The 27,839-nt window shown below is 41.3% G+C and overlaps 2 protein-coding genes across 6 annotated transcripts in view; both read left to right on the top strand.

Annotated features, from left to right (window-relative positions):
* Positions 1–13,222, top strand: part of LOC119188260 (NBAS subunit of NRZ tethering complex) — a 79,237-nt gene extending 66,015 nt beyond the window's left edge. The window contains exons 48-57 of one of the 2 annotated variants that reach the window (XM_037436216.2): positions 2,242–2,324; positions 2,645–2,810; positions 3,784–3,932; positions 5,609–5,698; positions 6,160–6,268; positions 7,602–7,688; positions 8,066–8,208; positions 11,639–11,768; positions 11,897–12,025; positions 12,837–13,222. In XM_037436216.2, the coding sequence (XP_037292113.2) occupies positions 2,242–2,324; positions 2,645–2,810; positions 3,784–3,932; positions 5,609–5,698; positions 6,160–6,268; positions 7,602–7,688; positions 8,066–8,208; positions 11,639–11,768; positions 11,897–12,025; positions 12,837–13,139 (1,389 nt within the window). In that variant the 3' untranslated portion in view covers positions 13,140–13,222. Of the gene's footprint in view, positions 1–2,241; positions 2,325–2,644; positions 2,811–3,783; positions 3,933–5,608; positions 5,699–6,159; positions 6,269–7,601; positions 7,689–8,065; positions 8,209–11,402; positions 11,434–11,638; positions 11,769–11,896; positions 12,026–12,836 lie in introns of those variants that run through there. The other variant, XM_075895755.1, reaches the window with a different exon arrangement.
* Positions 13,223–15,710: 2,488 nt separating this feature from the next.
* On the top strand, positions 15,711–27,821 carry alien (COP9 signalosome complex subunit 2 alien). Of its 4 annotated transcripts, none has more exons than XM_075895783.1 (11): positions 15,711–15,738; positions 16,425–16,483; positions 17,086–17,199; positions 17,295–17,375; positions 17,992–18,117; positions 19,823–19,990; positions 20,512–20,918; positions 25,194–25,291; positions 25,379–25,461; positions 25,554–25,612; positions 26,611–27,821. In XM_075895783.1, the coding sequence occupies exons 1-11, from the start codon at positions 15,726–15,728 to the stop codon at positions 26,756–26,758; spliced, it is 1,356 nt and encodes a 451-aa protein (XP_075751898.1). In that variant the 5' UTR covers positions 15,711–15,725; the 3' UTR covers positions 26,759–27,821. The 4 variants fall into 4 exon arrangements, with proteins under 4 accessions (XP_075751898.1, XP_037292111.2, XP_075751900.1 ...); XM_037436214.2 differs by lacking the exon at positions 15,711–15,738 and adding an exon at positions 15,866–15,920; XM_075895785.1 differs by lacking the exons at positions 15,711–15,738; positions 16,425–16,483 and adding an exon at positions 15,888–15,920.
* The last annotated feature ends 18 nt before the right edge of the window (positions 27,822–27,839 follow it).

Below are 27,839 nucleotides of genomic sequence, written 5' to 3'. Positions count from 1 at the left end.
GTTCTTATGAGGGGGTAACCAAAAATAGCGGGACTGGTGCTGCATCGGGCGAAGCTAGCCTGTTAGGCAGTTATCGCATGAGGCGATCGTCATGCCACATCTCCCGAGTTCATTGCTTCCAGTGAATTCTCCCAGGAACCCTCTTTCGAGATTCAGTGACTTTCTTTTTTAAGCAGTTTCCCACATTTGCCGTTTTTTCTCTGTGGCCAATCGAAATGAGCTGTAGGCCACCTACTGAACACACTGGACTACAACAGGCAAACACAATAGGTCAAGTGCTGTGTGCAACTAGCCATTAGACAATTGGCTCCCCACATGCGTAACTTTTTTAAAGAAGCTATGCCAATTTTCGCTCAGTAGCAGATCACGGTAAACACATGTCGCAGACAGTCGATACAGTCCGTTTTGTCACTGAGTCAGTCGCCACGTACCCTGGACCCTTTAGTAGTTTTAAAATGCTCCTATGTGTCGCCACTGCGTGCTGTCGGATGGTTGTGTGATAGTGCAAGAACTTTTTTCTGCACTTTGGCAAAAAAAAAAAAAAGAAAGAAACGACTTAATGATAGATATCTTAGGCAATACTTGCAATTTGATTGTATTCTATTCTTTGTTGGCGGTAATGGTACACATCAAGAGATGCAAATTTGTACTTGGTTAATGCATACTACCTAGTTATGCCATTCCCAGCTGGTACACTTCACTTGATGTGTAAAGGAATATTTATGAAACAATCTATTTTGAGGTTTCATGCTTAATCAGCCTGATAAAGGTTTGAATACTAATTAGGTGTTTCTATTTAAGTACTATATTGACAACCCTGTCAGCCTTCTAATAAATTCTCTTTCTGTCTCTCTCTCTGCAGTGCAGGATCTAGGATACATTCATGCTTCGTTTAAGGCTAGTTGTTTAGTCCTTTTGAAAGAGGATCAAGGGATTCTCTTTCATCCCTAATTATCTCTCGAAAATTATCTGGGCAAGTTCAATCACAAGCTGACATACATACACTATAGGCTTGTGTGAATATTCGAATGCTTCGAATATGAATGAATAATGCAATATTTTAGTTTGCTTCAAATCGAATTTAAGTTATTGAAAATTACTAATATTTCTTACTAAGAAATAAGGGCCTATTAGTCCGCGTGTAACACGTAAACGTGGTTTCATTGCATTGGAGGGATACTAAGCCGTGAAAGCATCTATTCAGAAGAAATCCGCACTGCCACAAAGCCCCTCTTTAAGTGTGGCAGCTTGGGCTAGTAGGTATGGCATGACCATAGTTATAGCGCGAGAACAAAACGACGACACAAAGACAAGAAGTCGTCGTTTTGTTCTCGCGCTATAATTATCGTCCCTCTTTAAGGTTAAATGATAATATAGTTAAGCCCCTTTATAAGAGGCATGCTCCGGGCAGCAATTCTTGTCTCTTATACGAGTTGTCTCTTATTAGCAGGGTACCTCGTATGCATTTTCTTATCAATTCGTATTTTACTGTAGGCACTCTGGTGTCTCTTATATCCATTTGTCTCTTATATCAGTGTCTTTTATAAAGGGGTTTGACGGTATTACCTTCGTGTTGATTCATTTTTTCACTTTAAAAGCTCATTATACCAACTAATATGCTTTAGGTAAAGCAAATTTTGAAACTTGACATACGTTACAGGCTATAACTTGTATTCTACCAAAAGTCAAATCCTGCTACTATTCAAAGTTGTTTCCACTTCCTTTGATGCATAAAAAGAGGCATTTGCACAGGCCTTGTTTCAATTTAAAAAATTGTGTAGATTAGTTTTATTATGACAAATATACCAAGTTTTTTTTATAACATGCAGTATATAGCTATATGATTTTGATTCAAAATTATTTAACCAAAATCACTGGATACTTCGAATTCGCTTCGAACCTAAAATTCAGTATTCGCACAAGCCTGATACACTACTTTAGTTATAGTAGTAATAACTTAGTATTGTCATTTCTTCTTTTGTGTGTGAATGTGTTTGTCCGTCGGAGCATTCTTCCCTACCATCACCCACTATGAGCCCATATGACTGGATATGTACTTGGCCACCTTAAACCAATTAACGAAATTTATATGACCAATCTGTGCTGTGTGAAATTTATCTGCCCACAAAAGTGAAACTCAGATCTACGAAACTGAGCCCTTTGCTTTTCTTTAGTGCTCTTAAATTTTCGGTTGCTGTACTTTGTTCAAACCACTGCCAACAGTCACATTTCTGCATGCAGGTCAGCCGACGAATACGCCTAGATGTCGTGAGGCAGTGCCTGAAACTTTCGAAGCAGTATCACGTCGACAAGATACCCAAAATGTAAGTAAACGAGTTTTGTTATCCTGTCTCTGGCAGGTGATGCAACTTTTAAGCACTGCATTGGCAAATGTGCTCTGAAAGTAAATTACAACGACCGATGTGGTCACCTAGTGGCAATTGTAAAGCATGCACTGACATCACATGCAGTTCCTTTCATTCCTTTAGGAATTTCAAAGCTCTAACATGTGTTCCGATTTGTTTGACTTTGTCCACATTGCAATTGCATGCTGGCAAGTTATTGCCACTCAGGGCTTTTTGCCTTTTTAGATTCGGATATATCCTAGCTCTATGTGATAACTTTTGCACATTTCTTTCCTCAGTGGATCCGAAGAGGAATGGAAAGATGCTGCGAAAACCCTCCAGGGCTACCTGTCACACTTGCAGAGGATAGCGGACGGAGTATTGGACGAAGCTGTTGACCCAAGCAATCCTGTAGTTCAGAGCTATGCAACTGAGTTTGAGCTTTCACGGGGCATTCCACAGAAGGCAAGTTGAATTGCATCGAGCTCCATGCGTAGGTCTGTCCTCTGCTATCGTGAACACATACACTCGTTACTCATAATGAGCAGAGAACCACGTGCCAATAGTAATGGTAGCCTCTTTAAACTACACACATGAACAGTTGTGGCAGCCAGTATTGTTAGATTTTAAGCACCACTGAACAGGCTCCAACTTTCTTTTTTACACCCCTGAAAAATGCTTGCCAATTCATACATTGGACTGCGGCGATCACATTTGCCTTCTATTTATCACATTTGACAGCGCTGCGCACCTGTTTCTCTCGCCTGACCAATCCCCTCGTACACGCGGTCTGACAAAAGTTGCCCATCAGTAACATTGCACACCACTGTCCTCGTATATTGCTTCTTTGCTTTGGGAAACAGCGCCTTGGCCCTTCGGTGAAGCAGTTTCAGCTGTGCAGTCCGCATTTCCAGCTTTCTGTGCTGCCCTCTGCCGCTTTGTAAAGCCCGAGGCTCCAGGAGAAGCAGTATTGCCAGAGCGAAAGCCCCTGAGATAAAGAGGCGTCCACTACTTTAGCGTGAGGGAAAAAGCGCTCCTCGCTCTGCATTTCTTGCCCTGGTCGCCGGGATACGTGCTCATGTGGGAGAAGTCCCGCTCGATCGTTGGTTGTGCGCCGATGATGTATCACGGACGTCATGTCACGTTGCCGAAGTGGGCAGAGTCACGACAATGGGCTAGCTGTCCTCGCCCTCCCTATGGCAGAGAAGGGTGGCAAGCACAGCGCGAAAATTTGAAACTGGCTGAAACGGATGGTTTAACCCCTGTAACTTCCTTATTATAGTAGCATGTATTCACAATATTCTTGCAGCAGCAAGTTCATATAGGAAAAGTGTGTATATTTCTCTTTATTAAAATTTTTGGATCTTGGGGTTGTTCGATGACCCTTTAACAAGTAACATGGTGCTAAATGAATGCGTTATGATTGCTTTTGTCACAGTTGGAAGCCATGCTACTTCGTTGTGCCATGTCGGAAACCACACCCGGCCTGTTGCAATCCCTGCTGTCCTGCTGCCCACCAAACACAGTGGACAAGCAACCTGCAGACATATACTCGGATTCCATCTTGCTCGCTTCAGAACAGCTCAGGTTGGGAATCATATGCACAAAAAATCTTGAGAATTCATTTCTGTAATTTCAAGAAAAGATGGAAGCTTGAAGAGATGGAGAATTCTTGAACTCATGGTGTTGCATTACTCGGGGACAACTTTCTGTGGCAATGAAGGGAAAGCTACGGGGGCGGAGCTACTGCACATGTACTCCGCTGTGAAGTAGTCCGGCTAGACTCCCTTTCCGAATGCCGGCGGTGTTCGAATAATACCACTGCGCAGAATTTGCCATGCCCACTTACACAGCTATTTTTTTTTCGTGTTCTTATGCCACGAGTGTTGTGTCTTGATTTGTTCACTTTATTTTGTACCTGTTGCACCCACTCCTGCTTACAGCCTCAGCTAGAGGCTAGCAGTACTATATAAATAAATAAATAAATAAATAAGTAAATAAATTTGGGAGTGAAATTTGACACAAGCTCCTTTGGCGAATTGTCGGTATAGCTAGAGGGGGACGAGCACTCACCTAGAAATGGAGACGCCATTTTGACTGTGAGGTGCGCCTAAAATGTGTGGGGTTCTCAGACGTGCAAGAATGCAAAATGACACTTCATGAAACAAAGCAGATAATAATATCTCCTTGGTTCGTGCAGCATCTCTTTACAAACGTCATCTTGTAGAAAATAAAGTAATGTTGTTTTTTATTATCTTTACGCAGAAAATACAGGCGTATTTGTGGTATTATATTCCTCAGTGGCGGCACACGCCCACTCTGGTTTCATTACCTTCCCTTTATTGCCACAGAAAGTTGTCCCCTAATTTAGTACCGACGTTTGAACATGTGGACTTTGTCTCTTATAGGCTGTAAATATCTACATTAGTGCTTGTACTGTATGTGTTCTTTGTAATCTCTCTCACAACAAGCGGTCTTTAAGAAGGCAAGACAGCTTGTCTAAACGTTGACTGTAGTGACAAGTGTTCTAGAAATTTTTAATAAAAAGTTTGTCATTTAGTCAACAAGTTCAGTTAGCTCCAATAGCAGACGGGAGAAAGAAAGCCATTTATGCTTACAGGCTACTAATTGTCTTTTAAAGGAAAAATGGCTGCATTGTTAAAGGCTTATGTGCAGTTAGCACTCCATTGAACTACCCAATGCCACATGAATAGGCCCATTCACAGTGCAAGCGGGGATAGTAACTTCATGGCCCACATTCCTGGCTTGATATCTTCTTTCTTTTTTCCCCCTGCTTTACTTACTACAAAACCACTGTGACACAAGGAGAGTCACGGCAGTCTAGGACAATACATGATGGATTAAACATTATTTTACAGTTAACTTGCAATGCATGGCAATGCAACAAAAAAAACAGAAACAAGCATGCAGTGCTGTGTGTATGTTTATGTCTGTCTTTGTTAACCAAATCACCATATGTTGCTGTATGTGATGCAGGCTTTTAGACAGCTTATTTACATTTTGTAATCCTTCAAACGCCCTTCACTTTTCTGTCATCGCTATAAAATGAACACACAGTAGGGAACATTTTTGCCTGTTGTTTTCAGACATCTTGGGAGGATAGTGGTCACAGCTTTATCACAACTTGTTACTGACACGTGTCACTGTAAGCTTGGAGGAGTTCTATCACATGTGATATGTGATAGAGCTACTTTATATGTCCTGCAAAAAAATGTTTTGCTTTGTGCCTTTTGTTGTACCAGAAATCCAGAAAAGAAGTTGCACGACGTGTTCGACTCGATGACACCTGAGGAAGTCCTGGAACGTATTCTTCGCCAAGTTCTTGAAGAAAGGCAAGTATTGTTTTGGCAACGATGACAAGTTACCGCAAAACTGTTGTTCCACTAAGCACACATTCAACAGCACTGAGGTTGCACTGCATTCCAGTACTGACACAAAAGTGTGTTTTCGGCTTCTCTTTAGTTCATCAGAGAGCGTCTCTACGAAGGCTTGGGGCATTGCAAAGAGAGATGCTTCGTAGGAATAATAAATACAGACGGTCAGTTGGCAGGAAGCTTTCACTGATATGCATTCACAGTTATGTAATATTTTTCAACTCCGTTTCCCTGACATCAGTAGTAGCATAGCATGTTCATGTAGTATTCTGTTTCAATCTTAGCTAGCTATATTCCTGCCTAATGTAAAGCAGATGTTAGAAAAAGGAACTAGTATCTTGTAATGTAGGCTGCCTTACCATACCACCTGCCGTCTTCTTAAAGGAAAGTATCAGCAAGTGCTTTTGTTTACTTTTCAGTGATGATGTGTTTGTTGGAGACATGGTACTCGACCTGCTGAGACCTTTCTGTCTTGACAGCAGCGTGTCAATTCATGTGCGCCTCAAGGTGCTGGAAATACTTGAGAAGGTACTGGTTCTTAATCTGTTTCTTAACCTAATGATGGTGGCTCTATTAAAACTTCCTTCTCTCCTTGTAATCTCTTTATACGATTTAATTTTTCTCGTGACATTGCATCACCTATGATTTTGTTATATTGACATCTGTACCGTGATTCCTTTGTGTTGTCCTTTCTTTTTTTTTAGAAGCTGTATTAATTTTTGTAGAAGAGGTTTATGGTGCAAAATGCGATTGAGGACATGGTGACTTTAGGAATTGTAGTAGTATCTCAGATAGCGTGCTATACAGCAGTCATTCCATTATCTTTTTTAATGTTTTTTTTTAGATCTTCTTTTACCGAAAATGTTGCATAGAACTGACTTCTGATTTAATAATTGATGAAATTGTGCTTCAATTATGCTTAGATTAGAATGTGCTTGTAATTGCTGGCGGACGCTTCCACAGTAGCATCTCAAATCGCTACCATCGCACAACCGTTTCTTTGTGTCCTCCCCCACAAAGCCTTCATGCATAGTGGTGTAACAGGATTATGTATTAAAAACCTAAATTCCGCATTGAAGATACACACTAGTGCCAAAGGTAGAAAGGATTAGTAACCTGATAGTGAGAAAGTCTGACTGTTCACTTTGCCATCTAAAGCTTCTTGGCAGTGGTAATCATTAGATTTCAGGGGTTTTCATTCACGATGGGTATTCGCCCTCTAAAGAAGCAAGCATCCAAGTGCCTCTGACTGTTGTTAGCTGTGATTCTTGCTGTTTGTTGCCAATAACAGTTGATCCTGAACTCTGGTCTCACTAAGAAAATAAGATTTTGCAGAAGATTTGGATTTTGCATGCAGCTTCCGCTTCTTCTTCAGGCCCACAGCTGCTACCTTATAATAACTTGTCTAGATTGGCGGAAGAGTGAGAGGGGATGGGGAATGTAGGATAAAGCCACATGCCTTGAGATACTTAATCTCACCATGTGTAGTTTGACTAATGCTGATGTCAATAGAATTACAAAAGCCGGTAATCTGCATTTTTTTGTTTTCGTTTTTCATAGAGGTTTCACTGGCGAAGTTTGTGAAACCTGCTAATGAATGAATGAATGAATCACTTGGGCTTTTTTTTTTTAGAATTTTCGTTTTTCATTGGCACATCTCATGGTTCTTTTATGCCACCTGATTGGTACTTTCTCCTGTTATTCTACAGCTTGGCAAAAGCGTAAGCATATGTGCTAAATTTTCATATTCTTTTCTTGTACTGGTGTTTATGTTGAAGTTGTTTAATTATTGGCTTTGCTAAGTCCACTTTTCACACCAGGCTTTGGAGATAATTTAGGCTATACGTTGCGTAAATTTCAGAATGTGTCGCTGAATGCTGACGATGAGAACCTTCTACTGCTCCTTCAAGTGCAGACATTAATCTGGTCCGAGTGGCCAGACTACGAGGTGAGTGCTGCAACGCTATTTCAGGCTGCATTTGTCAACCTTCATCTCAACCATGATGATGTGATAAAATCTGATTGTTTAACTGATATTTCAAAGGACAACTGGCTGAATTAACTAAAAAAGGGAGTGAGGGGTATCAATGGAAAACAGTAGTAGCTGTGCATGCCTATAAAGGACCTAATGAATAAATGAATTAATTAATGAATGAATACAGATAGCTTTCACTTCATTAGTTTGCATGCCTTGCATAATATATCACGCAGGTTTGGTTATTTTTATATTTCAAATGCATTTTAACCTGTTTGAGAGACGACATGCTGCTTATCCTGCACTCTCTTGAGAATGACACATTCTTGCGTTATCATGCTTTCTCATAGCTTGACGAATGCACTGAATTGGACGGTGACAAGAGGCAGGCCATGTTTGATGAACTCCTTCAACGCTGCAGCACACAGTCAGGCTTTGTTGTCCTTGGAAAGCTCCTTCAGTGTGGTGAACCTCTGGATTCCACATCAGAATTGTACGGAAGCTACTTTCCTCTTTTTTTTTTTCTATTGTGTTGCTGATTTATTATAGTCATTGGTTAATTGAACGTGAAGTTTATATCTGAAATGAGAGCATTGCAGACCTTTCTATACAAAGAACTACAGTTCAAATACTCTGCCTGTTCAGGTCATTCGTTAAAGTGAAGTTAAACCTGAGTCCTTCAATACTTTTGCTGGTCATGAAGCTTCGATGAAAGTTTGATACTATAGAAAGAGAAGCAAACACTAGGGGCAACCTCGTTTGCGCCATGGCATTATAGCGGCCCCGGTACTGCAATGGTACGGCACGCGTTAGAACTGCGAATTGTGATTAAATGTGCCCGTGAAGATTTATTACATTTTGAGATTGATGTAACCCTGAAGGATATTTGAGGAGGCTCTAATACAGTGAAATTTAGTGTCGAATGAAGCCTTGAAGCTAGAAATTCAATGGCAACAAATGCTTGCTGCTCCCACTGTCAAATATGCTATCGCATTAAAAGCATGCTTCTCTTTTTTCCTGAAGCATTTAGTGAATATTTCCAGACGATCCAGAGTTTTCAAGGACTCTGGCAAGTCTTAACGCATTCCGGAAGGCAGTAGTTGCAACTCTTGACAGCGCATATCTAAGTTTTCAGGCCATATATGCATTCAGTGTTTCTATATACAATGATATCGTAAAATAGACTCGTATTCATCTAACCAACGCCCTGCTTGAATGAATCACTGCTTTGAATTCAGCGGGTGACGAGGATCAAGGAATACTTCATGCGACTTTTGCCTGGTTCTTATGTTTTTTTGTGTGTGTTTATTTATAACTACGATGCCATAGCGCATTTAAAGTTTGGCTGTTCATGCGATGTAGTTTTCCAGTCCTTCACATGGTTGTGTAGCTTCCTCATGCTGTGTTTTACCTTTCCATCTTTATTTTTTTACTGTTTAGGCAGAAGGCTCAGATGCCTCATCACATGTGAAAATCGACCAACTGCATCCTGCACAGGCAGTGTCAACATGTGACGCAAGAAATTATCTTTTCGTGCTCATGATGCATTGATATCAAAAATTAACTTTTCACACTTTTACAGCTTGTGCAAGTTTTAGAGTGTGTGTGTGTGTGCATGTTTTTTTGTTTTTTCATCCTTTCTTGTGCCATCACTCTAGCAAGCTTCTATTGGTATCGCTGAGGTTTCTGTTCCAAACAACACATGTGTACTTCGAGTTTTTCAAGCTGTGAGGAGCTGCGTGTAGCTCTGTCTGTTTAACATTTTACTTTTACACTTTTGGTCATCTCAGTGCCTGTATAAATAAAAATGGCGAGCATTTCACTTGTAGAGCTTTTTTCATTATTGGCTTGCAATGAGGAAGAGGTGGCCATATGCTCACCTTCATTAGCTGCCTCATTATTTATGGCAGCTGTGTCAAAGAGGCTCATGCACAGTGTCTGTGTAGGCTCGACAGTATCCCACTCACCTCACGGTCCCCGGCTACGCTTCGTAGGTGGGCGAGCTCTGGACCTTTTTTCCACGAGACAAATACGTTGGGAGGCCATGGGGGATTCTCTGCACAGCATCCACTAAATGTTTCGGAACATCGCATGGCGTCTTCACAACTCATCTGATTAGCCACTGGTTTACGCAAAGAAACTTACTCTCATCAAAGTGCTTTTCGCATTATCAGAGTACACTGCACAGTAGAAAACACCGATGGGAAAAAGACAAGGACAAGCGCAGATCATGTATTACCAACTGGCCCAATCGTCCACTTTGATTTGCTTTTCGCACACTCACAGCTGCGGGCGATCAAATGTGAAACCACCAGTTTCCGGTCGTGGACCCGTCATTCAATGCCTAGGCAGCTAGAACGTACAGATCTTGTCATTTCCCTTGTAACCGGATCGACACCCAGACATGTAGCATGTACGCTGCAACCTTTCATATCTTCAGGCACAACACGCACAACACCAAATGTACGATGAAAAATGCTAGGACGCATACTACAGTATATGGCTGCCATCTGCCCGATTCCCTCAGCGAGGTCGCAGCACCGCCCGCGGCCTCCACTTGCAGCACACAAAGCTCTTCCATAGAGTGACGCTGAAAATTTGTGACCAGTGAAAGTATTGAAGGACTCTGGTTAAATTGTATGGGCTGTACGTGCAGTTCAACAGGTGCCCTCGATTTCCTAGTGTTTTCTGGATTTCTGCAGGCGTGTTTCATTTCGATCTATCTGTCTTTACTACTTTGTATGCCACAAGTTCTTTTTCTCATTCCGTGCAATGCGTGCAGTTCTTCTTGCCCTCTTCTGCCTGAGGCCTGATGTGTGGTCTCGCTTTTTTAAAAATCAATATAGTAAATAAATGGCTGTAATGTTCTTCCCTTTTTCTTATATGCTTGCTAGGTTTAAGGACAAAGAAAATGCGCTTGTTAAAGCCGTTTTCGTTGCGATAGCAATTATATGGACACTCTTGGCTGGATTTTGCCGTCGGCATCACTCACCATATATGTATACGTATCTATATATATGAAAACGCAAGAAAGAAAAACTCAGAAAAAAACTCCGTTGCTCGGAATCGACCTTGAGTCTTCTCAATTGTGAGTGCAAGGAGTTAACCACTGAGCCACTGACGAGCACGTCCTTCTCCATTCAAACAGCAAGCTATTTATATCTGCCACTTACCGCTGCTCACGGGCATCTCAGCGGGAGTTATGGTGTTTTCAGCATTACCAGCAAGACGGTGCAAAGAGCGCACGTCGCCACATCGCGCGGCGGCGTGCCCTCTAATTTCTCACGTGTACTTTGCCGCGCTTAAAGGAGGGGAGCTACGCTTCCTCGCGTGCCCTTATCTCGCGGTGGGGAGGAGGGAAGGATGACACGTCTTGGCTGGCCTCGGGCTTTACCTGGAACGATTTTGTTGTGATTACCGGGCGCTCTAAGGTCACTGCAATCATTGCAGTCTCTGTTTGCGAAAAGCGCACCCTTTTCAGACACAGCGAAGTAACAACTGAGACACTTAGTCATGTGCATATGTACCTGTGGGTACATTTCGTGCGTCATTTGTGCGTGAGAAACGCGGGGCACGTTTCAATCCGCTTTCCATTCTGCGTGTGACCTTCCAATTTGTTGTTATCGTGTTGATTGCCTCTCCTTTGCGGCAAAGTTGTGACTTCTTTTTTTTTTTAATGTCCACCAGATCCCTATGTCAATAGACACTACAAACACGACAGAAAACACTGGAGGTGTGTGATATTTCTGTTTGTCAAAAATTCACATTCTGCAATTTTTAAACAATCAAACGTTCTATTAGTACAAACAACATGGGGTAATATGTAGAAAGACATCGCTTTGTTTCTAGCCACTTAGTAACACCATTCCTTGTTATTCCTTTCTTATATTTACTCTCGATTCTCTTTTACACTTCTTTTTCAGGGATCCAGAAAAGAATCCTTGGACTCAACTGATAGGCAAGATGCTTTTAGTTTGTGAGGGGGGATCGGGTTTGGATGAAGCCGAAAGCCTCTTCTTAACTGCAATCAAGAACTGCAGCCTCAATTTAGAAGTAAGTGTGTGATGATTAGTTGGTGAGAGCGTTTTGCCATAGTTCATGAAAGTAGTGTGCATCTCGTTTAGGTGAAAAATATTGGCTTCCTAAAACCATTTCTTATCTTTCTTTTTTATTTGTTCCAGTGTTGCCGTTATATTTTCTGCGAGTTCGAGAAGAAGAACAGCCTGATTCACATACTTCGAGCGTTTCTTCAGACTGATTTTCCACAGCTTCATAGTGACGCAGTCGCATACCTGAAGCATGTTGATAAGGTGAGAAGAATGACAATTTTCATTCTTATTGACACTTCCACTTTCCTCACTGTTATAATAGGATTAACCATTCTGAAACAGATGTCTCCTAGTTTCGTGAAATTCGCAATCATATGGCACCATGACAGGGCCATAACGGCTTATTTTAAAACTATTTGCATTGAAAAGGAGCAAGTCATCCATGTAGAGTGGTACTGGCACTTGTCTCCAAGTCCCCTCTAACACTAATTGTCTCTTTAATGAGCATAGGCTGTAGGTTCAGTGCCCTGCCACCACAGCCACATAACGATGGTGGTCAGAATAAAATGACAAATAATTACTTTTATGTTTTCCTTGGCCTCATCAATTTGATATAACAAAAACAGACCTCTTAATCCATTCCCTTTCTTTCGTGCACTCGTGAATGAAATATCTTTTGTAAATCAGCCAGAAAAGCAGCCATATTGCACAAATTTGTGATGTTAGCTATAAGATAAGATCTCTTAGTCAGATTTGTGCAATGAACAGGTAGCATTAGAATAGAAAAAGAAGTTATGTTTTAGCTTGTTGAGTTAACCGTGCATGTCGATAGGTGCTGTCCTTATCGTTACTTTTCGGGTTGATTTAGTGAATTTCATGCAACTTGAAGAATGCTGATCAATGTCATCTTCGCATTGCTAGACAGTTTGACAGTTTGTCACGTGGAGAACTTATAAAGCTCATAGCAGAAGGAGCATCAGATTCCACCTGTTATTTTGCATATATGTAGTTTGTGTAATGAATGAGTGTTTATATTTCTTTTGAATTTCTTAATCCTTTTTTTTTTCTTCAGATTTCGGAATGCGACTATGATGAGACTGTGTTGAACAGGATTTTGCAGCTGAGGTTTCTTCCTGATGTGGTGTCAACGCCACTGTACCGACCAGTCATAGACCACCTGATTGCTAACAAAGACTCTGCAGAAAAGCACTTCAGCATTCAGGAGGCAACGAGGAGCCTCACCGATGCCAATATGCTCGCGGAAGCGGGCACGCTGTTACTGCAATTATCACGAACACACCCTGCCGCATGCACCTTCAACACAGCTGTGAATGCTGCGAGGAGATGGCTTCGAGGAATGACCAGTGAACCTTAGTGAAGTGTAAATTTCTCTAGAAGCTATAGACTTCCTAATTGAATACACATTGATGCTGTGATTATCAAATATTTTTTATTTAACTCATGTGCGATGTTCTTCATTCTTCTCTGTCGATGCTACACTTACATTCATTTCTAATACAACATTTTTCAGAATCACCTCCACATTTTTAGAATAAATTGTGGGAGAAATAAGATTACTTTCAGACAAAGTTTTGATGCAAGCAGGCTAGCTCCATGGCAATCCTCTTGTACTGGCACAAAACTAGCCTCCTTGCACAGCTGTGAAGCACTGCCATGAAGCCACCTGTGCAGACTGTAATTAGTATTCTTTCTCCCAACATGAGCTCCAAGTTCTTTTTAACTCTTTTTAACTCTTGTACAGATAATGTGCAAGAAAATAAAGCATGTAATACATCCACCAGTGGTAGGACTGAATTCAAGCAGTAGTGAAGTTTGGTCTGCCTAAGAATCCCATCTCTAGCTCATCTGAGAATTTTCAGTAATAGTACTACTACACCCAGGTGTTAACAAGCATACATCAACTCTATCCCTATACTGTACTATGACAAGTACAAGACAGCATCAAAATCAAAACTGCATTTGTTTTATTATGTGAACAACAAGATATCTAAAAACATCAGCTCCCAGTCAAAGTAGATGCCACAGTTCAGTAACACTAACTGGTGAACTTCTATGATGTCAATTCGCTTGAAAGGGGCTTCTCTATTTCGCTACCTTTGAATGGCCTTTGAAACTGCTTTGTTTCAAAATTCAAGCCTGGAAACTACAGAAAAAGGCTGAAATGCAATGACTAATATATTTCAGTCTTGCAACAGTGATTACTTCTCTTTCTTGCAATCAAACTAGAAGATCGAAAAATGCAACACCAGAAGCATTTCATCACTTGCAAACTCATCTTAGCTAAGCCTTCTTCTTGCCTCTTACCAGCATTGATTTTTACTTTTCATTATGGTTTACTTCAGCAGGGCAAGTTACGTTGCACCAATTCGCTTCATTTATGAAGACCAATTTTCGTGCGTAGTGACGTTTGTAGTTATGAGGGTGCTATAGAAATGCATCTGGAAAGTACTTGGTATTTGCATTTCTGGCAAAGCAAGAAAGGATTGACCATCGGGAGTTCGCCACACAGCAACAGAATCATTGTGCTGGGTCAGTTATGCATAATTATTTAATGCTGAACTGGCTGTCAGCTGGGCTGATGCCAGCACATTGTTGATCAAGGCTTAATATGCATAAAGGTAAGTTATTTCATTCTTCAAAGTTGCATTGTTTTCAAGTTGCCAACATTCATATAGACATTGATTCAGAAATGATTGAGATTCAGAATGCTAAAGATATGAAAAGTAATAATAGTATTTCTTGCTTTATATACTGAACAACCGCACTAGAAAGCCAGGGTAAAATGTGAAAACTGCATGCTCACTAGTTGAGCCTGTAGAATTCTTTGATCATGATCACTATTAGTCAATGTTTGTGTTATAACTTTTATTTCGAACTCCACCAGGTCACCTATAATAAGCTGAGCTTTAAAAGCACAAATTGTTTTACAGCTGTTGTGAGATCACTGCAATGCCCTAGGTGTCTGCCCCTTCCGGTGTCCTTAACCACTATGGTGAAAAGTGAGGGAAAAAAAATCTGCAATCAAGTGTGATTTGAACCCGAGCCCTCTACATGGCTCTCAAGTGTTTGACCACAAAGCTATACTGGTGCTTGGAACTCTTTTACAAAAAGAGCTTACATAGGCTTTATGTCAGGCAATTAATTGCATCAGCATATTTAATATAGCGTGGTAGAAGAAAAAGATAACAACCAGGCATCACGCAATGCCAGTTGTGCAACAAGTGTAATTACGAGTTTTGAACCGCTATGAAATGCTCAGCCGTAATTCCTAGTCATCAGCTAAAGCATTAACAAAGTGCACATAAAATGCTTTACAAATGTGTAGCGGGTACCTTGCTTATTCCTAAACTGATGAATAATGGCATAGTGGGTGCTTCTCTACTTGACAAAACTTATGATTTATGGCATAGTCATTACCGTGCAGGTGTACTTGGTTGCCCTTAGGGAGTTAAGAATGGGCACTCTTCCAGCTTTCCCTGTTACTGCGCTGCACATTGCCTGCAGTCCATGCAGCCCCCCCTCTCTTTTGTGTGTGTGAGTGCCCGAGAAAGAGACAGAACTGTCAAGATCTCGTATAGTTAAACGTGTGTCTATTCATTCAAAATGCATGTTGGTTTCTGGGGACTTCTATGTGCACAGCACCGTTAATACGTTACCGTGCTTATACTACCGTACTTGGAACAGCAGCATAAAAAAAATTTAAATAAATGTGCCTCTTGACGAATATTGATGCCCATCATCATTGTTACTTCAGTAAAAAGCACTTTGCCTTGTATATGGTAACATATGCTGGATTTAACACTGCATGTTAATTCTTTAATTGCACATTCCACAGTGCAATCCTTCCGGTGTTAGGAAGGAAAGCTTTAACATATCGGTGGCATGACGCACTGTTCGCGAATGGGAAGTGTAACGAAGATGAAAAGATGTGGTGGAGCAAATGATTCCGAAAGGTGCCATGAGAATTTTATTAGTTCTATTATCAACTGAACTACTGCACTGATCGGCGCACACGGTTGGGTGGCTACCAAGCTGCATTAGAACAGTTACAGGAAAATGTGTTTAGCCTGTATATATGCTCACCTCAAAGGGCAAATGTATGTACTCTTCCGTGTGTATGCATATATTTATTCAGGTACGTGATGAGAGCTCAGAATTATTCGGCGACAGATGCGAGCTTCATGCAGTAGCGTGAGATTTGATGCTTTGCTGCGCAATATCTTGGTGCATCACTGTCAAGTCTGTAGACGATCATTACGGTAATGAATGAGGTGAACGGCTGACGCATCGCGACATGTGCACGGTTTGAGCTTAGGTTTTAGCAGTGGCTTTGATCACGAACACAAAAGCAGAACAAAGAAGACCTTGTTTGTTTTCAAGCAAAAGCGTTCATGTTTACAGAGAACTGTCAAGCTTTCAACAGGTAAATTCATGAAATATGAAATCAATAAAAGTAGATTCAGAAAGGTCAAAAGCGCGGAATTACTACAAATTTTTGACAGCAGCAAATGGGTGTTCAGCAGATGGGTGGACAGCAGAAATGGTCTTATTTGACACAACATGTAGACCATGTAGACATGCCGAATTTTCTGTACCGTAAACTTTCACTTTGTGCCGCTGTGTTTCGCTGGTGTCGTAGTCAACATGTCGGACGCTGAGGATGACTTCATGTGCGACGATGAAGAGGACTATGATTTGGTATGTTTCCGTGTCATTGAAGTTTACATTCTTTACCTTTCTCTAGAAACACTCACGGTGTCAAAGTCACGCATGCTATTGTTTTCCGTGCTTTTCTTCCTAGACCGATGACTGGTAAACAGTCGTTTGCGCTAGGCCTAGTGCTTTGCCGGTGTTCTGCATGGGCCGTTGTGTGTTGACAGTGTGCGAACTGTTCCTCTTCTCTGGAGTATGTTAACGATATTTAAAGTTCATGCCAGTCGTTCGGTATTATTGGCATTGTGAAATAGTGTTTAATTTATCCAGATCGATCATCTCAAGGGCTGTATTATGTCAATCTCCCATCGTTCAAACGAATGAATTGATGGATGTGCACTTTTGGGCGTGTACCTCTTTGCTTGGCATCTGTTTATTTCTGCAACAGCACACATTACCGTCCTTTAGTTTCTTGTGCAGGTAGGTTATCGATGGCGTGTTGGACCTGTACTCATTACCTCAGATCAGTTGTCCAGACATTACAAGACGAGCACAACCACTCGTAACCTGTAGTTTGTTGTCATTTGGCAGGCATCTTTCCGCGTTGTAGTACCCTCATGGTTGTGTTTTTTTCTTTCAACGTGTAGGAATATTCGGAGGACAGTAACTCGGAGCCAGACGTCGACTTGGAAAACCAATATTACAACTCGAAAGCACTCAAGGAGGATGATCCGATGTCAGCTCTTGTCAGCTTCCAAAAGGTGAGAGCAATCACAACTACGTTATTCTAGATATCTCCCGCATATTCGATTGGAGGTGTCCTTTAACTGTCTTTTGCGCTTCCGATGTTTCCTAGGTTTTGGACTTGGAACACAATGACAAGGGAGAGTGGGGATTCAAGGCACTTAAACAGATGATAAAAATCAACTTCAAGCTGGTAAGTCCTGTTTCTCCTAGTATCTTTGCAAAATATAAACATCAATGTAGGTAGCTGCTTAGTAACAGAGCTTCAGAATTGGCTACCCAGCCCATAGATTCATTGGATTGCATGCTCCTTCATATGCATACCTGAGATGTTTCAGAATAGGTTTTCGTCCTTTGTTTAGGAAATACTGAACTGAGCGGAAATAAAATTTGAAAGAGGATGGAAATCCGTAGCTGTATGTTTGTTTAAATTCTGGCTTCATGTGCAAAAAAAAAGCAATTTGATTGGCAGTTGTAGCAAATGCCCATTACTATGCTTATCTTTAAGTTAAGTTTAAACTTCAGCTTTTGATAGTTTTTTATCAAACACTGGGTACACACATTTACATCTTCGTATTGCTGGCTCTTTTACACTCCCCCCCCCCCCCCCACCCGCATCTTTTTTTGCTTTTTTTTTTTGCTTCACAAAGGGCAGACCAGTCATGCAGACCTATTTTCACATTGTAATGATGTGTCTAATGTGTGAATCTTGACCATCTTTCCAGATTTGCACAGGCATATTGCAGCGAGAATTGCTTGTGTGGTCATGTTAAGCAATCTTTTTTTTTTCTCTTTTCATTCATGCGCAGGGCAAGTATGAAGAGATGATGACGAGGTATAAGCAGCTGCTCACTTACATCAAAAGTGCAGTGACAAGAAATTACTCGGAAAAATCAATCAACTCAATCCTGGATTACATATCCACCTCGAAGCAGGTCAGTGTGTGTGTGATGCATTGGATCCTCAGCAATCGCGTGTCTCTAGAAAAAGATAATATGCTTATAATGACATGCCCAGCTGCATAGCACAAATTTTTGTCTTACTTGATAGAAGCTGGATAAAGGGCCCCTGCAGTTTAGAGATGAGTCGATTTATAAATAATGCTATCTCCTGTCAGCCCTCAAAAATTTTCGAGCATTCTTTCATATTCTCTCTTTCATCCCACCTTTATATTTCGTTGGCTGATCTTGTCCATGGAACACTTCAGTAATCAGCGTCATCACGTTAATACTTGAACATATGAGGGTCGATTTTTGTGCAAAGTGCATCCCAAAAATTTTTATTGCTGAATTAAATTGGTTAGACGACTATATTTAAGAAAAGCATTGTCTAAAATATTTAGGGTGTCCGTAAAGCTACTAAAAAGAAGTTTGTGTTGCTTCATGAACATAATTTAATTGTCAGTAATACCAAGATCAATTCTTACAAAAAGGCAAACTACAGTACTGTTAAAAAAAATTATGGGTTGAAATAAACATCTGTGTAGCTCACAGGTGTCCAAAAATAGGTGCTAGAAGTGTTAATTGGAAACTTGGATGGAGCCCCGCCGCGGTGCCCTCCACTACGGCGTCTCTCATAATCATATGGTGGTTTTGGGACGTTAAACCCCACATATAAATCAATCAATCAAATCAAACTTGGATGGAGTAGAAGCCGCTTTTCGTCTAGTCAGCTTTTTCTTGCCATGCACATGTTCGAAGTGCTGCTTTTTTGTCTTAACTTCGGGTGATGGTATTTCTTCCGGTGATGGTCTGACATTTACTGAATCAGATTCTGATTTGGCATTCGAGTAGCGATATTGAAGCATCACTGCTAGACTCACTTGCGAAGAGAAACCAGAGTGCACTGAGAGAAGCTGTGTAGTTGTGAGTGCATAAGGAGAGTGAAAACAAGTTCGAAACCTATAATAACCCTTTGTTTTGTCACCGACGAGACGGAAGCAGCTTTGTAAATCTCGGAAATAGGCGATCATTGTGTCACTTGGCACATGCACGTAAGCGGGCGTAATCTCGTACTAGAGAGCAATAAACAAGATCAAGAAATTGGTCACCTTTTGAAAGATTCTGAACCGGAAAGCCATTGACTTTGCAAGCACAAGTGAGAACTGGCTGAAGAAAAAAGCCGAAACTAGTCGGCACACTGCCGTGTTCAAGCATTTAAAAAAATAAAGAAAATATTTTCTGTATTCACATAGTGTGGCAGCACGTGACAAGTAAAAGAAAGGATCTTTAAAGGCACGTGTTTTAAATATATACCCCTTTTACTGTCTTGAAAGATGACATACGTGTTATGCCTTCGACCCTAAAGGGTTAAAATTTTACAAACCTTACAGTAACTAGTTTTGTGATTTAGCCACGTTTCCCCACTAGTAACATTTTTTTATCTTGTCAGCTTATCTACACCGGCTATATGCTCTTTGGACACACTTTGCCTTTGTGCCAATAAGCACCACACACATCATCTTTCGTTTCGTATTCTTCTTCCCTTACGTTCTAGCTTTTTGCCAAATCTATTTTGTTTTCAAGGGTAGGAAGGCACCATTAATTTCTTTCATGAACTGAATTAGGAGCAATGTTGCTGCCTAATATTTACGTAAGGTTTTTTCGTTGCAACAGTGTTCAATAACTGTTTCATTCGTAGATGGAGCTACTGCAGGAGTTCTATGAAACAACCCTCGAGGCCCTGAAAGATGCAAAGAATGATAGACTGTGGTTCAAGACGAACACAAAGCTGGGGAAGCTCTACTTTGACCGAAATGAGTTCAACAAACTGGCGAAAATTCTGAAGCAGCTGCACCAGTCATGCCAAGTGAGATATTTACACCTCATATTGGTAGATAAATAAAGTATTATTGATTTATAATAAGTGCGCTATTGCACTCAGTTTGTGGGTTGATCCTCACCACTCGTTATACCCAATAAAATGGGAATTTGAGTAGGACCACTATGGTTTTGAATAAGAAGACCTAATTGAACTGCTGGGCTTCTTGAAAATTATTGCACAGAAGCCATATTCAATCTGCAGTGTCAAGTCACTGAGGCGTGTAAATGTGGCTTTGATAGTATGTGGGAGCAATGTTGCATACCATGCACCATCCACCCTGATCAGAATTCAGAGATTCAGTTGGAATTATGATGCGTCGTAGAGCTCATATGCCGCATACAATCAAACATGCTTTGGTGTCATGTTTCATAGTCAAGAGGCCATCTATCATGTGAAACTGGCAATCGCATTGCAGTCTTGATACAGTCTGGTGAGAGCCTGTGTTCCACTCGTTAAATGAGTGTTCACGGTTCTTTTTTTTTTTTGTGTGTGTGTGTGTGTGGCAGACCGACGACGGATGTGATGACCTGAAGAAGGGGACTCAGTTATTGGAGATTTATGCGCTGGAGATCCAAATGTACACGGCCCAGAAGAACAACAAGAAACTGAAGAAGCTGTACGAGCAGTCGCTGCACATCAAGTCTGCAATCCCGCATCCGCTGATCATGGGTGTGATTCGTGAATGTGGTGGCAAGATGCACTTGCGTGAGGCCGAGTATGAGCGTGCACACACAGACTTCTTTGAAGCATTCAAAAACTATGATGAATCGGGCAGCCCGCGGCGGACCACCTGTCTCAAGTACCTTGTGTTGGCCAACATGCTCATGAAGAGTGGCATCAACCCCTTTGACTCCCAGGAGGCAAAGCCCTACAAAAATGACCCTGAAATTCTTGCCATGACCAACCTTGTCAGGTATGTCACTGTTTGTTGTGTGCTATGCTTGCAGGTTCCCTGCTCTTCGGGAACTTGCAGGGCCATAGTTAAATAATTCTTGCCGTTTAGCGTACACGTGCGCGTGCGTGGCTTTTCTTTGATGGTGTTTGTTATGCGTGAAAGCGGTTTGCGTGGGGATTGACTGTGGCGTATTAACATGAGAGCTGCATTTCATGTCTTTCAGTTTTTTTTTAGCTCTGAACATAATTTTGTCAGTTCTATGGTTGTAAGATTATTGGTTCTTGAAGTAGCCATAACAGCTATCATCATAACACCGAGCACTACTAACTGAATATACCTGGGTAAAATACAGTTGTTTTCTTTTTTTTGGTTCAGTGAGACCATTACACAATGTGCGGCCTTGTATGTGATGGAAAAAACAATTCACAGATGAATGGGATATCTCTAGGGTACACACTCACAGCAATGTAGAACCTCACTCCCTATCTAAATTCTTACTGAGCCTCTGGCAATAGCAGTGACTTATCTTTCAAGAGGAACTACATGATGATGTTTAGAGCGTCTATTTGGTACACAGCAATAATCATCTAGTTTTTTTGTGCTTCCTTTCTCAAAAGTTTTGCACACACTACTTTTCTACACACTACACACTACTTTTAAATAATTTTTATTATTGATGAATTATTTCATAAAATCATATTTTTTCTTCAACTGGCCATGTTATTTGTGATCACTGTTGGAAGAAAAGGGGACTGTGCTAATAGGTGCAGTTGGGATTGTTTATAGTATTGTTGGTTCCCTTGGTCATAAGATGTTTGCGACACTCTAGGTTGAGTACTGCTTGGTTATTGCCAAGGCACCACTGCTTTTTATTCAAAGAAAAATCCAAAAGTAATAAGGGCAGCTTTTTTGTTCTTCTAATTGAGGTGCTTGAAACATTCAAAAACGATATTATTTTATCACCACACTGCTGGTTTTCTTGGACTGCAACGGACCCTCCTTGCACTTTTATTCTTTCTGTATCCACTATTTGCAGCTGTTTAGTCACTTCTTTTTTGGACGTTTGCTAATGCTTGCAGTGTTGAATTGTATCCATGCTGCATTTCGTGATCTACTTTATAATCTCGTTTCTGATTTGGAGCTCACTAGGACAAGGTAATAGGTACTACAGAGAGAATAGGGCATCACTGTTTGTGGGCAAGAGTGTCACAGTGACACACAAGTCACTCTCCTGAGCTCCCAGATCTGATGGTTTTTTTTTAACCTTAGCACAGAAACTCTTGGCTGCTCCAATGTGAGAATGCTTGTTGAATGTCGGATGTTGATGTTCTGTAGAAATTTAAAATGGACAAGTTTATTTGGTATCACAGAATTTCCGTAAGAGGGAATATATGTACTTTCGTGATATCACAAACGACGCAGATATCAATACAGGCTTAAGAAAGCAATGCATTCAGCAGACGTAACAGACATAGTAGCTTGGCCAACTAATTTAAATGATAATGTACAATGTATGCCTAGGTAAGCTGTTTGCTGTTACCCTTCTTACCGCTTAAGCAAAAAAAAAATTCCAGTAATAGACTGGTGTCGCTGATTGCAAATAGCTTAATGGCTAGATTTTACGTTTGATATGTTGCCCCGAGCCATATTAACATGATAGCATTACAAAGCACATTGCAGAAATTGCTGTGTTCGCGTTGGCAGCTTCGGTTATAAGCAGAAAATTGGCATTGCTCATAAGTAGAAAATCCCGGTGGGTGCAAAGAATAAAATTCAGTGTTTCAAGCTTGTATTCAACTCAGGCTTTCTGCATGCCACTCTGGTTTTAAGTGCAGAGCCACATTTGTGCTTGAAACGGCTTTAGGTAAAAGCCTTATACCCCTGTCACACAGCCACCACCAAAGTCTGTGTATGCTCCGTCCTTATACTCCGTCAAAGTGAATCTCCCCTTGGGAGTTCGACGGAGATGGAGTTGTGCCAGTGTCACACGGCAATGACAAGATTTTAATAGTTGCCGCAAGGGGCTCAGGTGGCTCTGCTTGATTTTTGCATAAATATCCGAATTTCATTTCTAGTTGTTTTCCTTGTGAATCTTCGTTATGCAGTTTTTACAAAAACACCCTATTAAGTAGGTCTGAAGCAAACAAAGCATTAAATATTTCAAATGAAAACAAATTCGCTAAATGTATCGATGCTGGAAGCGAGGCTGGCCACCTTGTGCCCCTTAAAATAATTATTTGCATTTGCACACTCTACAATTAGTTGTGTTTCTTTGCTTCGTGAGCGCACATTTTGTCTTCTGTATAATTGGCTGTGTCTTCCGCTGGCGACGATGATGCAGCGCTGTCAGTCATTCCTCTCACGAGCTAACGCAGACACGGCTGCAAATGTACGCACAGAGGAAATATCTCGGCTCGACTTGTGAGGCACAGTGCGGAGGGCATAGGTGTAAAATGTAGCTGCACTTTGGCGCGCGCGCGTGCATGTGTGTGTGTGTGTGTGTGTGTGTGTGTGTGTGTGTGTGTGTGTGTGTGTGTGTGTGTGTGTGTGAGAGAGAGAGAGAGAGAGAGAGAGAGAGAGAGAGAGAGAAAAGAAACACAGGTTGTGAATGAGTACTGCAACGAAAGAACATTTTAATATTGCCAAAATGTAGTATTGTTTTCAATGCAGCAATTAAGTGCTTGGAATTTTTTTGCTGACCTGTAGACTACTGGGGACGAGAGTACCTCGTTCCGCTGCAAAGGGAGATGGCCGAATATCCTTTGCAAAATGCTCTGTTTACCTTCGTTTGCGTAAGGGTCGCCGCAGGACACGGACCGCATCTCCCTTGTCGTAAGGACGAAGGAGTTAAGCGGTGTTTGCGGGTGCCCATGTGACAAGGGTATTATACAGACGTCATGTAGTGCAAGGTGCCGCATTAAAAAAATGGAATATTGCATAGCAGAGGCATAGCACCAGACATCACTCTGGGATTTACACGAGTAGGTGGTTTAAGGGCCAACCCATTGCAAAGTGCCTGGGCATATTGGATCATCATAATCAGCAAGCGCAACAACAGTGTGCAGCTGTGAAGGTGCTCGTCCCTTTACGAACTTCTTGTGGGTACTACATTAATTTTGAAAATGAACTATAATGGGCACTTCGCAACAGTACTTTCATTAGGCATTCTAGAAAATTTTAGAGAAGCCAGCCTTACATGCACTGTTGTTTGCTTCCTCGTGGCACTGTTGTCGTGTCCACCGAGAAGCAAAGTTTGGCAAGCGAATGAGAAGGTGACACAAACGGGGCCCCGATTACACTACCGGGTCCCACTTTGAAAGCTGGAGCTCAAGTGTCCTCCAAGTTTTTATTCCGATAGTGGTCATATGAATAGTCTTGTCAAGTTTTTGCCACCGCTGCCATCATGACCCGTATAAAGGTCAAATCAAAAAAATCTCCCCGTACACTGTACTTTCTACCCACAAGTAATAGTATGCGAGTGTGGGTGATGAATGCAGCTGAAGTACAATTCAAATGGGTTGGCCCACTTCTGTCATTTGCATGCGTTAAGATCCTTCAGAAGGGTTTCAACTTGAACTTGTTGGTGATTCATCTCCATGGTACTGATGTGCTTGAAAGACAGGGACACGAGAATGAACACTACTTGTGTGCTCCTTGTGTCCCTGGCTTATGTGTACATCAGTTCCCATCAAGATAAGATCCTCTTGGCTGTTAGACTTGCCGTGAAATGCTCAGGCAGAGAGGAATGCTCCACCTGTTTTTAACGAGCATGAAAAGGGGGAGGGTGGTTGCTCAAGCAGCAACTGTGAACTTTGGTTTTAAAGGCGCTGTTGCCACTGCTGGGTTGCATGCTATTTCCCTATCTAGGCAACTATCAGCAGGCAGCTGGGATACCCTTCTGAATGCTGCACTTTCAATGCGAAGAGACTGTGTGAAGAGTGCCCCGGAAGCAGCCCTATTCTTTCACACTAGCGTTTTGTCGTGTTGCGTGAGATCGGACCCAAAAGTGTTGGTTGCTAGTCTTACTTAATGTAACTTTACTATTTATTGCTATTACATTCTTTGCTTGACTCTTGCTATGAAATTGAGGCTTTTTTATGAGGGGGGACTTGATAATTCAATCAATATATTAAGCTCCTCCTGAGTTGGAATGATCGAGAGCCTACTGTATGTTTAATTATAGATATCCACTCCCGTGTTGTTTTGCACATGTGTGTGGATGACATGATAAGTTGTGCCCCTGCCCTCTCTAATTTTACTGGAGGTTTTGCAAACACAATGTTATATTTGCAGTGCTTACCAAAATAATGACATCAGCGAGTTCGAGTTAATATTGAAGACCAACAGGAAAAACATCATGGATGACCCTTTTATCAGAGAGCACATTGAAGGTAAGTGAAAGCATTACTAAAGCTTACCTGCACTACGATTGCACTTGCTTTTACAGCAATTTAATTTTGCTTTTTCTACCCCCACAGATCTGCTTAGGAACATTAGAACACAAGTCTTAATAAAGCTCATCACACCTTATACCAGGATTCACATACCTTTCATATCAAAGGTGAGTTATCTGCATTCATTGCTTTTCTATGTGTGGCCGTGATTATGTGAATTTGTCACACTCATATATTTTTTGTGTTCTTTTCTTACCAGGAACTCAACATAGACTCAAGTGAAGTGGAAAATCTTCTAGTATCTTGTATTTTGGACAGGTGAGGTTCTGGTCCTCGTTTCCTTTATCTATTAGGCAGTCATGTGGTATTGTAGTACAGAAAATTAATCTTGCCGTAATCTATAAAATGGTGATTGAGTGTGTTACAATTTTGTGCTGTCTTCATGCATCATTACTGCTAAGACTCTGAATAAGCATTGGCGTGGCACAATTGCTGTATAGGTCTTTGCCTGAAAGGCATGAAGCATTTTAAAGTGGAGAGGCTTAGCTAGTTCCACAGCTATGTAATTCTTTTGTGGAGTCAGTCTTTTTTTTTTTGTTAATGTTATTATTATAGTGCTCAGCATGAAACTGTTATGGCCAGTCTTAAATTGCCTGGGCAGAGTATGTGCACACGTGTGTGTAATGTTTAATATGGAGCCTGCAACACATCATCATTGTGAGCATCATTTGTTGACATTCTCACATGAGGACATTAATTTTTTTTCGGTGTCTCACATGCCTTCAGGTTGTTTGTGCACCTTTTTTTAAGCGCTTGAGAGGTAAAGAAGGCAGTGTCTGTCATATGTTCTGGCCAGGACTGCCAATTCTATAAGTATTAGCTTTTGTTGATACACTTATAACAAACTTATAGATACTCTTGATGGTCTGATTTCACCACTATATTTTTTGCAGCTTAATTGATATCAGGAGATGTTTTATAGAAGATATGGTATGATTATATAATATATGAACAGTATTGTAATACATTATGAAGGGTCATAGGGTAAAATTGAATAACTGGATGAAAGTTATCTTCAAAGCCCATGGCTCAGTACAGTGACTTATGTCTTGTAGCTAGCCATATCTTAACACTTAAGCATTGAAAGCTAATGCTAAGGACAAATCTTTCTCGTCATACAGTTTATTGATCTTTCGGGCTATAAACACATTGTTAAATAATTACTGGTGCAAGAGAGTACTGTTTCTTATCTTTTTTTTTCTCACCTTCTTTTATGACCATTTTGCCATACCACTTGTTCCCCTGCTTTGGAGCAGCATGATCCAGGGTCGCATTGACCAGGTGAACCAGGTTCTTGAGTTGGACAGCAAAGGTCAAGGTGCAGCCCGGTACAATGCACTAGACAAGTGGACAGCACAGCTTGGCACGTTGCACCAGACCATCGTGAACAAGATCATGGCGTAGCACACGCCAGGCCTAGACCACCGCCCCTAAAGCTGTGCGAGCCCATGAGTGCAGTGACTGCAGTGTCTGCCCATGAATGCCTTCTCTGCATGGCGTTCACTTCAAGAGGCAACTTCTAAATCATACCACCGTCGGCTGTGTGACAGCAACATTGTGTGTCTGTCATGCTGGTTCCTCGATTCTTACTGGAAGCTCTGTTAACAGATTTGCACTCGTTTTACGTTGACTTGCAAAGTAGCCATTGGCTGCTGTGGCCCGCACAAATTGCACGTGTGCAAGCGTAATTCGAGTGCTTTTGCAGAAATTGAATCCACCATTTTTGCTCTCTATGGTTGGTTACAGGCATGGCTGTGGTGCATGCCCCCCTCTGTTAGCTGTTATGGGAAGGTATGGAGCGATTTGACTGCAATATAACACCCAACAAAGCACTGCTGATGACTTACCAAATGTCCAACAGTCACCTCTCAGAGAAGCAATACTTAGGCCCAATTCAGTTTGCGCCTTTCGAGCTTTCTGCATCGCAGTGCTGCAAAGAGCATGTGGAGATGCTTTGTGAACAGAGCTGTGCGTCTGCAGCTATGTATGGCTTTCAGTTGTGCGTAACACGCGTGAACAATGATAGAATGTGCCCAGATGTGATGAGCGGCTTGAGGACACAAATTATAAATGCTAGCTCACGTAGTGACGAAAATTCTTTTGTCCTTTTTCAAGCTTCTCTTTTTTTTTCCAATTTTCCCCAGCCAGAGCATACTAGCATATTTTCTTAAGGTGAAACAAGTGTAGAGCACTTGTTTTAAGCTAATTGAGCCACTTTTTAAACTGTGCAGTTTAACTTGAAAGCATTGGCATCCAGTGTTCACATGTTCGTGTTTTGTGGATAGCATTTTCCTTCCGATGTGTTTCTGGTCCTGTCTTGTACATAACAGTTTGCCAACAGGACAGCAGAAACTTTCGATGGTCCTGACCTGTTGGCAGTGCGCGCCTCTTTCTGTGCTATTTAAGAGTGAGTGATAGACTGCTTGGGTTTGTAAAATAAACGCTGTGCCAGAGAGTTTTGACAAAATGTTGTCCTGTGTTTCCT

This window comes from Rhipicephalus microplus, chromosome 1 (genome assembly GCF_043290135.1).
Source record: "Rhipicephalus microplus isolate Deutch F79 chromosome 1, USDA_Rmic, whole genome shotgun sequence".
NCBI lineage: Eukaryota > Metazoa > Arthropoda > Arachnida > Ixodida > Ixodidae > Rhipicephalus > Rhipicephalus microplus.
The sequence above is the reverse complement of the archived record's forward strand: the minus strand, read 5'-3'. Positions and strand labels throughout refer to the sequence as shown.